This window comes from Canis lupus, chromosome 22 (genome assembly GCF_003254725.2).
Source record: "Canis lupus dingo isolate Sandy chromosome 22, ASM325472v2, whole genome shotgun sequence".
Classification (NCBI taxonomy): domain Eukaryota; kingdom Metazoa; phylum Chordata; class Mammalia; order Carnivora; family Canidae; genus Canis; species Canis lupus.
This window is the reverse complement of record NC_064264.1, coordinates 58,637,666-58,654,691: the sequence shown is the minus strand read 5'-3', so window position 1 is coordinate 58,654,691 and position 17,026 is coordinate 58,637,666. Positions and strand designations below refer to the sequence as shown.

The following is a 17,026-nucleotide window of genomic DNA, read 5'->3' as shown; positions in this document are numbered from 1 at the left end:
GGGAGCTTGATGTATGTTCCTTGGGGGCCCAGGGGTGCTGGGGGTAGCAGCTCCCTGAGGGAATGTCAGGAAGGAGCATCTTGCATGCAGAGCAGGTGCCGTGAGAGTGTCTCTGCCTGACTAATGTGGCTTTTCTCTCCAAGGTCTTCCTGGGCAGCCTGGCCCCACAGGCCCAGCCGGCCAAAAAGGGGAGCCCGGCAGTGATGGAATCCCAGGGTCAGTGGGAGAGAAGGGTGAACCAGGTATGCCCAGCTCCTGCTCCCTTGCAGGACGAGATGCTCCTCTAGGGTCCACATTGCTCAGACTCTCAGTCCATGCCTAGTGACTGGGGCTGGGTACAAAGTGACATCTGCCCCATGTGTCCTAATGGCTGTTTGAACACTGATGTGGACAAGGGGAGAGGCTGGGGTCAGAAGATGGGTGGGGGCGTTCAGTAATGCCTCCAGCACTTGGGGGCACCTGCCCTGAATTCCCAGTGGCGTGTGAGAGAGACACACAGAAAGAGCCCAGGCTGTTCCTCTTCTGCTGGCCTTTCCCCATTCGAGAAAGGGTCCTGGGAACATTTCTCATCCCCCAAATCTGCCCCTGTCACCTTGGGGGCTACAAGCTCCGATGGTGAGAATCATGTACGTGGTAGACTCCGTGTGTAGCAGCGGGGTGACACAATCTGAGATCCATGACCCCGCATCAGGGAAAGGAGCGTCCGGGAGATTGCAGTCAGGGTCCACCGCTTTCTGAAGTTCATCGTTTGCTTCTGTACACCTTACGTTTATATTGCATACATTCCTTTTCTTATAAAACCAGTTCATTAAATGCCCCACGTGTCCTTTCCCCATGTCATCTTCCCACAAGCCCCTTGCTCACATGAGTGGGCTTTCCAGTGTCTACTGCCCCCAAATGCCTCTGGCTCCCCCGCCTCCCTTGAGAAAGGCTGTTGGTTGGATGGTCATCTGAGAAAAGCCAATTTGTGAGTCTCTAGACAGTTGTAGAAAATACGCACTTATTTGTAAGATTGTCTCTACTCATCCCATCATGGTTATGTGCTGACAGTTAAGAGAAGTGCTGAATGATCCAGGGCATCTTAGAACAGCCATGGGATGGGATTGTCCTAGGAAGTATGATGAGCTGATTACGTGTATCCTACAAAGAGCACGTGGTATTGCAGAGTTGAGACAGTGTTTTGTGCTGTACTTGCAGATCACCTGCTTTTTTTTTTAACCCTTCTCTTTCAGGGCTGCCCGGAAGAGGATTCCCAGGGTTTCCAGGGGCCAAAGGAGAGAAAGGTAAGGTCTGCGAGACACAAGACACATTCGTCCTTTCCCACTAACAGCTGATGCACATAGCACCAGCAGAGCAAGTGCAGTGGGTGCGAGGAAGCAGTGGGCGGGGGTGACAGATGTTGGCTCTGGGATGGTCTCCTTTGTGCCTGCTCCTGGCCCCTGACTAACCACTGTCCAGTGCATTGTCTTCAATTCATTGTCTTCTGAAAAAGCAAGACAAGAATCACAAGGAGGGGCCCTGTGGCCGGTTTTGGCATTGATTCTGTTTCATTGAAATAATTCTAGAATTTTGGTATTTAATAATTAGCAACTTTGGAGTAATACGTTAGAAACTACACATGCAGGGATTTTTTTCCCCTATAACTTCTTACTTTAAAAACTTTGAAGCAGTTCATTACTGTGTTTCTATCATTGGCATACAATAAACTACACATATGTAGAGGGTGCCATTTGGGAAGTCTTTGGTGAATATGCACACGTGTGAGAGTGTCACCACAATCAAGAAGGTCAACACATCCATCACCCCACAAGCTTCCTAGACTGCTTTGCCATCCTGTCTTGCTCTTGCTGCCCACCACTGCCATCCCCAACCACCTTTTGGTCTGTCTCCTGGGACCGTAGATTAGCTTGCATTTTGTAGATTTTATATCAGCAGAATCCTCTGTATTTCACTCTGTTTAGCTTGCCTTTTCCCCCACAGCATAATTAGTTTGAGATTCATGGGTGTGGCGGCTTGTGCCAGTCATTCCCTCCTGTTTCTTGCCAAGCAGCTCTCCATGCTGTGGCTGTACTGTAGCTTCTTTATTCATTCACCTGTAGGGGAAGAAGCCCTTAGGTTAGCAGTGTGGTTGCTTGCAGACTCCTCTAAGCTTATAGTCCAGTGGCTTTGCGGCTAAACACTTCCTCTAAAAAGTGTAAAGAGGGCACCTGGGTGGCTCAGCGGTTGAGAGTCTGCCTTCCGATCAGGTAGTGACCCTGGAGTCCTGGGATCGAGTCCTGCATCGGGCTCTCTGTTCAGCGGGGAATCTGCTTCTCCCTTTCCCCTCTGCCTGCCGCTCCCCCTGCTCATGCTCTCTCTCTCTCAAATAATAAAATCTTTTTTAAAGAAGTATAAAGAATGACGGCTGGGAAGATCCTAGATAGACTGTGGTCAGGGTCTAGCATGTCACTTAGTAACACAGGGAGAGGGCACGCAGCTCTAGTTGTCCACCTCCTGCCCCTGTCCCCACACCACCCTGATGCCTCCCGGAAGCTGCTCCCTCCTTGTCCCTGTGCCATGGTTCCTCTTTTCCCCTGCCTTTTGCCACCTTCTCAAATTGTTGTTGTTGTTGTTTAGGCTCAAAGGGTGATGTGGGATTCCCGGGACAGGCCGGGAGTCCAGGCATTCCCGGATCCAAAGGAGAGCCAGGATTCCTGGGCCCCCCGGGGCCGCAAGGACAGCCAGGCTTGCCTGGAGCCCCAGGCCACGCTGTGGAGGGACCCAAGGGAGACCGAGGCCCGCAGGGTCAACCCGGCCTACCAGGTAAGGGTGTCTGACGGGGTCAGAGCCAGGTCCAGCGCAAGGCACAGATGTGACAAATGGAAACCCTTAAATCCTCAACGGAGTTTTTAACCTAGATTTTTGCAGCGTTGACTGCAGCTAGAAACTGCTTCTGATATTCGGGGACCCCTGTTGTTTGGCCTCCACTGGGTCACTGCTCCCCAGCGTCCTTCCTGTCAAGGGATTTGGTAGATATGACAGGTGATCAGAGGAAGATGAGCCGTTACAGGGAACAACAGGAGCACAGATGCCACCGTGATGGCTTTCCACCCGGTGGGCATCCTGGTACATCTCACTCCCCATCTGATGGTGGGACTGGGTGCTGAGGTTGGGATATCCACATCAGAGTCTCCGCCTGTCGATAGGAGGATCCCTTCTAGGACCTGTGGGATTTTTGTGGGGCTCACATGGCTTGTACGGGGTGGTTGCCCCTGGTGGCGGCAGGTAGGTGGAGGTGAAGACACCTGTACATTAGATCACCCTCTAACCTCACATGTGTGACTTTTTGTCTCCCGTTAGGGCTTCCGGGACCTGTGGGACCTCCAGGGCTCCCTGGGCTTGATGGACTCAAAGGTGACAAAGGAAACCCAGGGTGGCCGGGGGCTCCCGGAGCTCCAGGGCCCAAGGGAGAGCCAGGATTCCAGGGCCTGCCTGTGAGTCGTCCGTGTGTCGGTCTTGTGTGTGAATAGGGTCACAGCACAACTCATGTATGTGCATATGTGTGTGTACATGGGTGTGACACTCTTAAATCCTCTCCGGAGGGGCTCCTGCTTATTGCTGGTCTTGGGCCATCTTTCCTGACATCGTAGCCTGCGAGCACAACACTTTTTCTGGTCTGGTTTTATAAGAACCGTTACAGGGGATGTTACAATACTGGGGATTGCAGCTCAGTGCCTGGGTGAGGAAATCTGTTGGCACCCCTGATCCAAACAGCAAGCCTCAGTAAGAGAAGTACACTCAGTATTTTAGTGTTGTTAGTGGCTCTGTGTGTGTGTGTGTGTGTGTGTGTGCACGCACATATCTGTATTTGTGCATGTTTTCATTGTGATGCTTTTTAAAATAAGGTAAAGCAAAGAAACATACAGGTGAGAAACAGCACAACTTAGAGTATATATACTGAGAGAGGAGCGAGAGGAGGAAGTATTTTTGAAATAGCCAGAAAATGAGATAATATGTGTAAAATACACGAATGATGCCACATCCATAAAGAAACATAATCCTCCTCTGGCTGTTTTCTTCTCTCCATATTTGAAATCACTTTTCAGGGGACCCCTGGGTGGCTCAGTGGTTTAGCGCCTGCCTTCAGCCCAGGGTGTGATCCTGGAGACCCAGGATCGAGTCCCACATCGGGCTCCCTGCATGGAGCCTGCTTCTCCCTCTACCTGGGTCTCTGCCTCTCTCTCTGTGTCTGTCATGAATAAATAAAATCTTTTTTAAAAATTAAATAAAATCACTTTTCAGATAAGATAGCAAGATAATGCTAAAGAAAGTGCATTATGCCTGAGTGTTTGGAGGAAAGTTTCCAGAAGGTAGTTTGGTGCTGAAAGATTGGTATGTCGCGGTAACACATGTTCAGGGGGTCCCAGATCTGATCACGGCGCCTGCCGTGCTGTGGGCTGGGGACGGCAGATGTGCTGTGTGGAGTTTACCATGTAGATGGACAAGGAGTGGGGCAAAGTGAATGAGGCAAGGTGTTAGGACTTCCAGCTTCCTAGTGTAAACGCACATGGAGATTTTGTCATCCTTCATGTCACTCAAGAAAGCACAAGGCACCATTTGTTCACCAGATTACTTTGCAGAACGCCGAAGGCCTGCCCCAGCCTCCCTACCACCAGAGTACTGAGAGACTTGCCATTTCCTGAGCAGTTCCTGCCTGACATTCTCTCTGCTTGTCTAGGGGATTGGAGGCTCTCCAGGCATCACTGGCTCGAAGGGGGATATGGGACCTCCTGGAGTTCCAGGATTTCAAGGTAAGACAGTAGTGGAGGTGCTGCTTAGAGGCATAACCTAACCACTGGCCCTCTCATGCTGATAGGCCGGCCTGATTATGGTGCAAATTGGTGTTCTCTCTCGGTTGAAATGCTATTTCATGCTGCGGCACCCTGATTTTATCACCCAGTGAATGGCTGTGTGAAGAAGCTCTGATCTTCTTATTAGGAATCAGTGAGGGCAGCCCGTGTGGCTCGGCGGTTTAGCGCTGCCTTCAGCCCAGGGTGTGATCCTAGAGACCCGGGATCGAGTCCCACGTCAGGCTCCCTGCAGGGAGCCAGCTTCCCCCTCTGCCTGTGTCTCTGCCTCTCTCTCTCTCTCTCTCTCTCTGTGTGTGTCTCTCCTGAATAAATAAATAAAATCTTAAAAAAAAAAAAAGAATCAGTGGATAATTTGCATCTCAGTCATTTGTGTATCAATGAGAAATCATGGATTTGGGGCACTCATTAATTAACATATTCAGCGCATTGATTGGGTGCCTCCCAGCCTCCAGGCACTCTGGGTTTCACTGCTGAACCGGATACATATGAGTGATGGGTGAATAAGACAAGTTCTCAGCCTGCAGGTGTCTTGGGGTCTATTTGGGAACACGTGGGAACTGGATTGTTCTGTCCAAAAACAGATTCACATACCCCGGCCCCGACTGTAATCATTGTATGTTTTGTTGCATGTTTGGAAAAATGTGACTTCTAGGTTCTAGAAAGAAGGGTTTCATTATGACCAGAAGTAATGTTCTTTTCTTCCCCGAGAACTAACCAGAGCTATTTTCACTGTGTGTGTTTGTTTGTGTGTATACATGGGCACACAGGTACCAGGTATGCGTGTATGTGGACATACTTGTGATGGGTATGTGTGCCTACATGCATGTGCGTGCCCGTGCCCACATATAGTTGGGAATTCTGTGCTGACAACATTCTTCTTTCCTCCAGGTCAGAAAGGTCTCCCTGGCCTGCAGGGAGCCAAGGGCGATCAAGGTGACCAGGGCTTCCCTGGAAGTAAAGGTAGGAGCTCTTGCTGTGAGGGTGGGGCCTTCCCGATGGTTTGAGCTCATGGCATTAGGGTGTTTGGTTTTACAGATGTGAAAGGCTTGTGTTTTACTAGGAAACAGTTGATTAAAAATTCTTTGGTAGCTTGTCAGGACTGCTGTGTTTGGCTAATCTGGTCGACATTCTCACCAGTGACATGTCTTGAAAGTCACGCTCATTAGATCTAGGAGGTAGATCCAGTGGAGGAAGCAGGACAGACTCAGGATTCACAGCACAGGCTCGGGAGCCCGACCCCCTGGCTGTTGTGGGGAGAAGCTCAGTCTGGCATGGATGGGCCGAGTGGGGGCTGGGCAGCAAGTAGCTGTACACAGAGAAGACTCTTCCTTGGCTTCTCCACCATCGTGACATGCGACGGCTCCCACACTCCAAGGAGGTCTCCGGTGGAAAGAGTTTAAGTACAGCAGGCATCCCATTCTAGTTTCTGCCTGGCCGACTGTATTTCTAGGGCTGTGTCTAATTTTCAGAATCACGTTTCAAGAGACTCAGTGAGCAGTGTGATGTCAGGAACAAAAGACATGGGAAAGATGTGTGTGGAGGGCAGGAGAGGATGGGGAATGTTTGTCTTAAAGAGGCAGGACTGGGGCAGACACAGAGCCTTTGCAGACTCTGGCTGCTACTCATCTCGCAAGAGCTGTCATGCAGAAGGATTAAGTTTATGTGTCATTGGAGTGGTTGTAACGTACGTAAGGCAGATTTCAGAGAAGTGGAAGAAGCCTTCTGATCTCACAACATCGCAGCCTTCTGGGTCCCAGGTAGGATCCCAGGAGGAACAGAGCTTCACCGGCTGTGTCTGTACAGCTGAGGGCTGCATGGCCGTTGTTGGGGATTCCAAAACCCAGCGGCCAGTTTATCCTAAAGGCCCCCATGTCAGTCAGTTCCAGGCCCGAGATTCAGGATTTTATGTGAAATAACAGAAGTGTGCAGATACGTGTATGTCTTACGAGGATCTGTGACTTGTGTTTTTGATACTGATCGGATTCTGAGAAACCTTGTGTTTGGATTGGGTTTCATGTGGGGCGTTTCTCCTGTGAATGTTGGCAATAGTGATCACTGGCACCTTTGATTTCCACAGGCCTTCCTGGTCCCCCGGGTCCCCCAGGGCCCTATGACATCGTCAAAGGCGACCCAGGGCTTCCTGGTCCGGAGGGTCCTGCAGGTCTGAAGGGGCTCCCGGGACCTCCAGGCCCCAAAGGACAGCAAGGTAAGACTAGCCGAACTGTGAAGGGGAGGTGTGGGGGCTGGGGGACCCGCAGGCTCTCCTCCGCATGTGTGTGTCTCATAAGGGTCTCCGGGTAGGGACTGTACAGACACATATTGGAATAGGACTTTCTTGTTTTCCTTCAGTGGATATCAGAACCTAATGAAGTTTTTGAGGGAACTAAAGAGGCCAAAACAAAGTTCAGGAGAAGCTGGAGGAATGTGTGGTTCAGCACCTCTGTGCTCACTCAGGAAACCTGGGCTGCAGGCAGAGAGGCTGCTTTTTCCAGCAAGAAGATCAGGGTTGGGGGAGACAAGGGTCTAGAACTGTGAGAACGGACCCTGACAGCGGCCTAGGAGTCCCAGCCAGCTGACAGCGAGTGGCTCGTGCTTGTGCCCAGCGTCCCCGACACCTGACCCAGAACATCCTGCCTAGTTAGGCCGAACACTTCCTACTACAGGAGCCAGAGGGTGGGTGGAAGATAAAGGGGAAGGAAAGCTCTCCAGCTGAGAGGGGGCAGCCATGAAAATCTAACTTTAAACCACCTGCAAGTAAAGGATGCACCTGAAAACAAAAATCTATCCAAGCGGGTATACCCATTGCATGGGAATTACTTGAGACACAGATATGTGGCCTGGGGGAGATGCTCAAGAACACAAAGATGTGTCACAGCCTTAACCTCTCCCCCATGAAACCACCTCTTCCCAAACTGTGCACCACATAGTAGCAGCGAGCAGCCAGAGGACTTCAGATTGGATGGTGGAGCTCATGGCCGGAGGACGCCAATTGGGCTGAGGCCCTGGGTGGTGTAGACACGGCTTTGCGGGAGGGGCCCCTGGCTGCCGGGGAGAGTGCTCTCAGTGCTGCTCACGGCCGCCTGTGGGGGTTGGGGGAGGCTAAGGACACATTCCAGAAGGGAAGGGAAAGATGTAGCCTGCTGCCTTCCAGGACCGGGTCTCGAGTTCCTTTCCCTTTCCTACAGGTGTGACGGGATCCGTGGGCTTACCTGGACCACCAGGTATTCCTGGTTTTGACGGTGCCCCTGGCCAGAAAGGAGAGACTGGACCCTTCGGCCCCCCTGGTAGGTTCACTGCGGCCCCCCGCCCCAGCCACCCTCCACCCCTCCTAAGGTTAGAAGCAGGGAAGCTCAGGTGTGCACAGATCTGCACAATGGAATTGGAAACGTTACTTGACAGGTTTCTAAACAAGTTTGTTGTTTGTTTGTTTTTCAAGAGGAAATAAGGTCTTACAGAGGAGCTAAAGGGTTGTCATCCTTTTTTCTGTGTGGAGAGATAGATGTCGATCCACCAGCACGGGGGTTTCCCAGATGTTGTTGAAAGAAGGCCAGCAGGGACGCCTGCAGTTTCCTCAGGGGGGAGCAGGCTGTAGCTACAGAAACTCCATCTGGGCAATAGACAAGTGGAAATAGATGGTAATGTCAGTGCTGACCACGAGGCCACTGTCCTGCACAGGACACAGTGGATCTGCTTCCCGAGGAAGCCAACACTCAGCTACCCCATCGTGACTGGGATGCTGCAAGCTGAGGGCATTGGCCAGTGGGGCCAGGGGTCCAGCCCAGCAAAAGGTCCTTGAGCAGCTCTGCAGGGAGCTTAGGGACCCAGGGGACAGAAGGACACAGTGCCAGCCCCAGGCCCTTACTGCCCTATTCCCATGTGCATTGCTGGGCTGCCGTGGGAGGGAAGCCAGCTTAAAAGGAAGGAGGTTTTGCTCTGATAATTTCTGTGATCCTTCTTCAGAGGAGCCCCAAAATGTTGTCTAAGTGACATGCATTGGGTCCTGGCATTTATTTTACTTACTCCTGTGTTCCTTTTCACATGTTACTCTTACCCATTGGACTCCATTTTCTGAGCATCTGCTTTGCACCCAGCACTGTCTATAGAACATCTCGGGTGGTCTGTAGAAAGGAGAAACTGGGGCAGCATGGAGGTGGTTGTACTTAGGACTCCTTGAAGCCTCTCAGGGGTGCCTGCTCGTAGCCAGAGAAGCTCATTGCTCTCTCTCTTCCAGGTCCAAGAGGGTTTCCAGGCCCGCCAGGCCCTGATGGGTTGCCAGGATCCATGGGTCCCCCGGGCACCCCATCTGTGGACCATGGCTTCCTCGTGACTAGGCACAGTCAAACAACAGACGACCCACAGTGTCCACCTGGGACCAAAATTCTTTACCACGGGTACTCCTTGCTCTACGTGCAAGGCAACGAACGAGCCCATGGCCAGGACTTGGGTGAGAATGGTGGGGACAAGGGTGTTCATCTGACGTAGAGTCATGGCATGCCCAGGTGTCCTGTGCTTCAGGGCATCACAAAGATGCAGTTCCCTCCTTCCATACAAAACAAACCACCAGTTCAGCAGCTACCACGTTACAAAGGGAAGCCAAGCAAATGTAATAAAGGCTGAGTCTTTGAACCTTTTAAATTAATGCAGCTTTCCATTTCTTCTTCAAATTATCAAGTAGGTCAAGATTTCTGGAGCACATACTTCACATTTAGTGTTGAGAGTCTTAAAATAGGGTAGCTTTGCTGGTGCCCATTCTAAAAAATGTGCATGTTCCCCCGCCCAGAACTGCTCTGCACACCCCAAGCCCCATCCCTCTTGTTCGTTTCACTCAGAAGGCTGCCCATTGGCTGTCACTTCTCTAGTCCCCTCTGGACACCCTTCCCCAAGTTAGGTTTAATGACACACACACCTCTGACTTCTATGGAGTTCCGAAACAAGCAGCCCAGTAAAGAGAACCTACATTTTTGGCAAAACTGTTGTCGAAGGCATCATCGAGGTTGTTACTGTCCATCGAACAAGGAGCCACCTGTTAAATTTCTTTTGGAATTCCGGTTTATAAAAAGATTTCTCTCCTTTAATTAAAATATCGTACATAATACTTTAATCTAATGCTCATTTACAATCACCTTAGTCTGTGTGTGTATTTACTTCCTCCTGTTTACAATTTAAAACACTGTCATTTCCGTTGTGATGGTTACGTTGCACGTAGTTGGACTGATGATAAAGCCAGCCCTTGATGCTGTCTCTCCCCATGGCTCTAGGCACGGCGGGGAGCTGTCTGCGAAAGTTCAGTACGATGCCCTTCCTTTTCTGCAACATCAACAACGTGTGTAACTTCGCCTCCCGAAACGACTACTCCTACTGGCTATCCACGCCGGAGCCCATGCCCATGTCCATGGCGCCCATCGCCGGGGACAACATCAGGCCATTTATTAGCAGGTGAGTCCGAGTGGCTTTAGGATTGGAGAAGGAAAACCACTCGTACACTAGGCAGAGATTGTTTCTGGTTTTTTAAAAATTTTCCCCCAAAAACGTTCGACCCACTGCCGTTCAGTGTATTGATTGTGAAATCAGATCTATAACACAAGTCAGGCATAAAAGCATCTGATATAAGAGTTAGCTCTCCTCTTCAAAATGATGTTGTGCTGCCTTGGAGAGGCGATGCCCAGCTTTGGGGGAGAATTCCTGTTCCGTGCAAGGCAAAGGGGTGGCCACCTTTCCTCCCTCGAAGTGATGCCCCTGGAGTCCTCGGCAGCCACAGAAACAGCACTCTCAACTTTGTCTTGTTAAATAATTGTCTCTTTAAGGAGCCTTTTCAGGTTTTTTTCTTCTGAATTGCCCCAACCCCGTAAAATCAAAAAAATTTTTTTTGTTATTTTTAATTGTGGTAAAAGAGACACCATGTGAAATTAATGCACAGTTCAGTGGCATTAACCATTTCTTAATGCACAGTTCAGTGGCATTCAGTGCAGGAACTCCAATATGGGTGTGAGGTGTCTATGTAATACCACAGACACACTGTGTATCTGTCGTTTATACCCAGGAAGATCATACAGCTTCATTGTATACGTACAGATGTGTACGTATTAAGGTTCTTTCAGATCCTTCCACCCCACCAGCTTTTGCTCCCTTAGGGTGAATTCCCACTGACAATTTATTTGTTTGACTGAGCAGCTTCCCAGTTACGTGCTTTCCACACTAATTAATGTCTGGAGTAGGTTTTCGGGTGTCCCAGAGTCTGCCTGGTAGGAAATAAGGTGGGAAATGGAAGTTATTATGACTGAGAAGTACATAATCATCCTATTTTTGCTTCATCCCTTCTAATTAAAAGCTGATTCCTTAGCTCTAAGCAGAAGTCATAGAAAAGTGGCAAAGGTTTGACTCCATCTGACTAAGAAGCTATCCTCTAGTTTTATTTTGTAACAAATTAAGATAATAAAGGATGAGCAGAGTGACTAGGCAAGATAGTTTTGCCCCAGGACAGTGAGAGTAAGGACTAACCTTATTATTAGCCTAAGGACTAACCTTATTATTAGCCTTTCTACATTCCCTCTAAAGAACCAAGCAGCTTTTGACCAGGAAGAAAGATATGCCAAGGTCCTGTGTTCAGAGGAAGAGTGAGCAGGAAGTGTGCTGGAGCCGGTCCTGGGAGCCCCGAGGCCAGTTTGGGTCTTGGCGGAGGACAGGCCCTTCTGGCTCCTCTGGCTCTGCAAGGGCATGTGGGGGCAACAGGTCCTGGCAGATGACGATCTGGGGGAGCTGGACCACAGACGAGGACCCGGGGGCAGAAGGGCCGAAGATGCCCTACGAGATTAGGAAAACCATAGGTTTTTGAAGGACTTACATTAAAATATCTCCTGATAGCTTTCTTTGATTTTTCTTTTGAGCTGTAAGAAAGCTCCCTTTATGGGTCTTAAAATGGGAAAAATGGTTCACTACACTTTTGAGTGGCACCTTTCAAAACGGACGGTTGTGCACATGTGCCACTGAGTGTCTGTGACTTGCTCTGCTGAGACCGTCCTCGTGCAGAACCTTTCCGCCTGCACCAGGAGGAAAACTAACCACCTTTGTGTTTTTATTTAGCTTGCCTTGGATCACAGGTAGAAAACGATTATTCATGTTTGTTTGTTATTTACCTCCTTGATAAAACTGACCTCTGACCTTGATTTGGTTGAGGGAGGGGCTGTGGCATGCGTTTGCAGTATTCCCAAGTCATGTCCATGAGAAGCGCGTGTCTGAGATTTGCTGTTCCCTGCGGACCCCTTACTGACTCTCAGGAAGACCCCCACCCGGAAGCATGAACTTCGTAAATGTCAGCATCATGCATTTCAGCTTCTTACACCTGTTAGGGAACCCACAGCAGCTCAGTGCGGGGGGACGTTACCAGTCATGCCCTCGAGCCGCTGCCCCCGAAGCCCACCCTGTCTCTCTTTCCCTTTGTTTTTTTTTTTTTAATAATAAATTTATTTTTTATTGGTGTTCAATTTGCCAGCATACAGAATAACACCCAGTGCTCATCCCCGTCAAGTGCCCCCCTCAGTGCCCGCCACCCAGTCACCCCCACCCTCCGCCCTCCTCCCCTTCCATCACCCCTAGTTCGTTTCCCAGAGTTAGGAGAAGAAATGGGTAGGAAATATCAGAAAGGGAGACAGAACATGGAAGACTCTCCTTCCCTTTGGAATGGTGCTGCCCACTTCTGGTCTCTGAGCCCGTGGTTTCCATGGTTACTGTCACTGAGAGGTTGCCCGAGGTCTCAGGACTTTGGGCTTACTTTGGGGGGAGCTCCTAAAGCTCTTTTAGAAAGAGTTAATAACACAAAATCCTTTCGTGTTAAGCAGAAAAGCTGGCAACTTCTCTCCCTTTGTCCTGAGAACAGAACAGACATTTCTGGCTCCCCGCACACATGAGTCATCGCGAGCCGCTGATTGTTTAATTGTCCTGGTGGCACGGCCTCTGCCGGGAGAGCAAGGGAGCTGCGCTCTAGCCCTGGCTCTCACACGCCCCTCTGTGGCCTCAGCCTTTTCAGGAATAACACGGGGGAATGGACCATCTGAATTTCAAGGCACCCTCCAGCTCTTCCTGTTGTGACTCTGTTCTCTTGTCCATTTGCCCGGATGGTGCCAGGATCCCCTCCTCGATGAGCCGCCCAGCCCAGAGAGAGCTTGACACCAAGCTCGGTCCGCCACACTCTATTTCTGGCTTCTGTGTCTGGCAGACAGATGGTAGCAGATGTATAAGGCCAATTTCAGTAACTGTTGTTTAACTGAGCCTTTTAATTCATCTGCACTTGTGCGAATAAAATAGAAAATTGCGTGCACACACGCACACACACACATCCATGGAAAATCGAATGACTAATTTAGGCCTCTACCCCCTCTCCATCCATTTTCATGCAAATGTTCCAGCATAACTAGGTGTAATTATTAACACCATTTATAGTCATTTATCAGCATTGCTAACACTCGTTAGTTTTGTGACTTGAATGTAATTACGTGCCTACGGGTGTTTTAACTTTTTTTTTCTCTCACAAAACGTTATCTTGCCCCCGAAGAGTTTCCTAACCTGGGCAGGTCTGAGTCAGGAGAGCCTGTGTTGCTTTACTTTTGGGTTCCTGGGTGCCGTGCCAGTGGCCAGGTGTCAGCCAGTCGAGCTCAGAAGCACCTGTCCAGGAGCAGGTTCCAGGGGAGGCGCTCCAGCTGCAGTGTCCCAGCCCGGGGCAGGGTCTCCCCGCTGCTCTGCTGGCTGTGAGGCTGGAAGGAGTCCGAAGCTCCCGGGGCTCCCAGATCCAGGATGCCTGGATCCAGCCTCAGATGCAGGATTTGTCAGTGACTCTGTCACCGTGGACTTCTGCTGAAGGTGATTCTCAGCTGACTTCTGGAAGTGGTAGCACTTGAGTTTCACCAACTCTTGTGTCTGAAGTGTTCATTGTGCTTGCCGAAATCCATGCTCACTTTTGAAAAATTGAAGAACACTGGAATGTGCAAAGGAGAAAATACAAGTCCGCGGCCCCCAGTCCTTTTGGGAGATGGCCACTTTACAGCCTGGCCTTCAGATGTCCCCCATCCCACAAACCAGGTGGTTAAACACCTGTTGGGTGTGGATGTTCTAGCAACAGGAGGGGCTTGTAAAACCATTGAGGGCTCCACACTGCAGAGTCTGAGCTTTGGGCACGTTTGCCATGTCATCAGCATGAAGCTGGATCAGAGAGTATGAGCCAAGAGGCTGGGTGAGAGCACAGGGAAGAGACTTCGTCCTGCGTCGTCCCCGCAGTCCCCGCGGCCGTGCTCAGGCTCTGTGCTCTGTGCCTTCCAGGTGCGCGGTGTGTGAGGCGCCAGCCATGGTGATGGCTGTGCACAGCCAGACCATTCAGATCCCGCAGTGCCCTAGCGGCTGGTCCTCCCTCTGGATCGGCTACTCCTTCGTGATGGTGAGCATTTTGGGAAACCCCCTCCTTCCCAGCAAAGCCGCCCACTAATAACCCCGCCTCCTCCCTCTGCAGCCCTATCCTCAGTCCTCAGGCTTGGCTAGTCCAGTCCAGAGCCTCCCCTGTGGCCTGGCCTGCCCTGCTGCGGACAGCAGGCATCCCAGCGCCTGGCCAGAGCTGTCTCCTGCCTCTTGAGTGGCTACTCTAGGACCAGGTGGTGGAGACACCACAATGAGTGTCTCCCCAGGAGGAAAGGAGACAGTACACAGCCTGCACACGCCTGAAGCAGAAGCAGTGGAGTGCGAGGGGCATTGGGGGCGGGGGGGCAAACCTTTCATGCAGGGGGATACTGCTTCCCTGTCATTGGGCTGGCCTGATCACCAGTCCCTGATGTACCACCCCTGAAACACCAGTCTGACTTTATTGCACCATTTAAAGTAGTGGTTGCATGTACAAAAGCTCTGAACCCATAAGGTCAGCTTGTAGCAGACCCCCTTCCCACCCCCCCTCCCCCGGCCATACATGGCCCCTGAGGCTCCTTTTGCCTCTCCACAAGCCCCACCAAAATAGTGGTGTTTGAGAAAACCAGTTCTCTATCCCTTCCCAGCCATTGAGGGCCTGTGAGGAAGTGCAGGGGCTCTGGCCTGGGTGCTTTGCCTTGAAACCGGAACCGTGGTCAGACCCAGAATGTTGTAGCATCCTTCAGTCCTCAGGTGGGAATGGAGGGTGTTAGCTTAGTCCTCAGAGCTTTGTGGCTCTGAAATGTTCTTGTCTGAAACAACAGTCATGGCGGGTTTGGGGATGTCTTATCTCATTTTGGGTCGTTCATCTGACAGGCCTGGTTTCAGAGCACAGGTCGCTCCTGCTCGAACCCATTAGACACAAGTGCTTTTTAACAGTTACAATAGCTGTTACTCTTTTCTTTCTCTTATTTAAATTTTCTCTTTTCAAAGAAGAGCAGGAGATGATTGTTCTGTACCTTAGAAAAGGACACTTAGCATCTAATGCAGCAAATACAGGGTTTTAATTATTCTGTATACCTTTGATTAGAAAGTGTGCTTTCACATGTATTGGTTCCAAAAATCATTTACACATTTTGGCTCTTTCTTCCGTCCCAGGTTAGAGGAGGTTTCAGTGTTTCAAACCTAATAAATAGTGAGGACAGCATTTCTTTAAATCCTAATGAACCTGGGCTGGCTGCGTCCTGTTAGGGGAGGAGCAGCGGTGGAGTCCTGGCTCTGGGTCACGGTGTTCCGCGCAGGAACCGCCTGTGGGCAGAGGGCAGTGTGGGCACGGGTGTGTTTTACGATGACCCGTGCGAGGCTTCACTGCGGTTGGGGATGGGGGGCACCCTGGCTCCTCCCCGGGCGTCGTGAGGCCCCGTGTGGCTGGCAGGCAGGGGCCTGACTCCCGGCTCACGGCCACCCCACAGCACACCAGCGCCGGCGCCGAAGGTTCTGGCCAAGCCCTTGCGTCTCCTGGGTCTTGCCTGGAAGAGTTTCGAAGTGCGCCATTCATCGAGTGCCACGGCCGTGGGACCTGCAACTACTACGCCAATGCTTACAGCTTCTGGCTCGCCACTATCGAGAGAAGCGAGATGTTCAAGTAAGTCGGGGCCCCTGTGCAGCTTCAGGACACATGTCCCCTCTCCTACGGAGCCTTAAAGAGGGTTGTCAACCAGTAATTAGGAATGCGCCTTCCACCAGCAGCAGAGAGTATTCGCTTCTGTTCTGCGCACAGGAGCCCAGATGCACATCTAGGGCAGAGCCTAGGTGACAGATTCCCTTCTTTCATTGGCGAGAGGGTTGTGAATCCATTGCAGGGGGATTCACCAGAGTGTAGCTGGAGCCCTTGGCCTCTTCAAACAGAGCGTTTAAAAATACGCTTTTACCAGTGAGTGAGCAAGGAAAGAGCCACGTTTGCTCCCCTGGCAGCTGTCATGCTGACTCTAGTGTGTGTGTTGGCCGAGCTCTGGGGGATGTAAGCAGACTGTTTGGTAGACTCATGCTAATAAAAACTAATTTCAGCCCAAGCGCTCTGAATGCGACAGGGGAGACTTTCCTTTTCTTTCCCATTACGGTTGCACTTTGCCGCCGAGACAATGGCCCTGAGGGCTGCTGAGCTTGCTGAAGGCAGAGCGGAGCCCAGCGCCCACCGTGGGGGTGGATGGAGCACCCACACACCTCCTGTTCGTGCAGCCCTGCTGGGGCAGGTGCAGGGACCCTGAAATAAGGACTGCTGCCCCCTGGAAACACTCCTCTCTGTCTGCCTTTTCAGAGAGAATGTTGTGGAACTCTTCTGTGAGCCTGACTCTTCCTAAGTTAGGTCATAAAAGGCAAAGCAAGAGTGTCTCTACTTGTAATATTTTAAGCACCAAAAAAGTACCAGGTGCCTAGTCAGTAGCTCACACGAGACTTTTCAGGCAACTGGAAGGTCGACATCAACTCTCGGGATAGCGCTTAGACATCAGCTACCTAATTGAGCACTTGGCGGGTGTATCAGGTCCTGGGGCTTCTGTTATAGGGTTCATAATGGGTTGTTGTTGTTTTTTGGTTTTATTTTTTTTGGAATCAGCAGCCTGGCACAATGAACTAAAGATTAGATGAGATCCCAATAATTTAAATAATTAATTTGGGGGCAATAAGATTTTCACAGAAGTTGCAAATAAGCAGCCTTAATTTTAGGACAAGTTACTTTTATTAAATGGCTGCTTTAATTTTATTAGAATCAGACTTCAGCTCTCTCACAGTCAAAT

General features: G+C 50.6%; 2 protein-coding genes across 3 annotated transcripts in view; one reads left to right on the top strand and one right to left on the bottom strand.

Annotated features, from left to right (window-relative positions):
• The window catches only part of COL4A2 (collagen type IV alpha 2 chain), a 538,879-nt gene that overhangs the window by 290,899 nt on the left and 230,954 nt on the right, over positions 1-17,026 (bottom strand). The window lies entirely within an intron of this gene.
• COL4A1 (collagen type IV alpha 1 chain) overlaps positions 1-17,026 on the top strand; it is a 141,652-nt gene that overhangs the window by 122,655 nt on the left and 1,971 nt on the right. For both annotated transcript variants that reach the window (XM_049099369.1, XM_049099368.1), the window contains exons 40-51: positions 144-242; positions 1,233-1,283; positions 2,617-2,802; positions 3,340-3,473; positions 4,718-4,790; positions 5,739-5,810; positions 6,928-7,056; positions 8,036-8,134; positions 9,082-9,294; positions 10,109-10,286; positions 14,160-14,274; positions 15,704-15,876. In XM_049099369.1, coding sequence (XP_048955326.1) covers positions 144-242; positions 1,233-1,283; positions 2,617-2,802; positions 3,340-3,473; positions 4,718-4,790; positions 5,739-5,810; positions 6,928-7,056; positions 8,036-8,134; positions 9,082-9,294; positions 10,109-10,286; positions 14,160-14,274; positions 15,704-15,876 — 1,522 coding nt within the window. The remainder of the gene's footprint in view (positions 1-143; positions 243-1,232; positions 1,284-2,616; positions 2,803-3,339; positions 3,474-4,717; positions 4,791-5,738; positions 5,811-6,927; positions 7,057-8,035; positions 8,135-9,081; positions 9,295-10,108; positions 10,287-14,159; positions 14,275-15,703; positions 15,877-17,026) is intronic.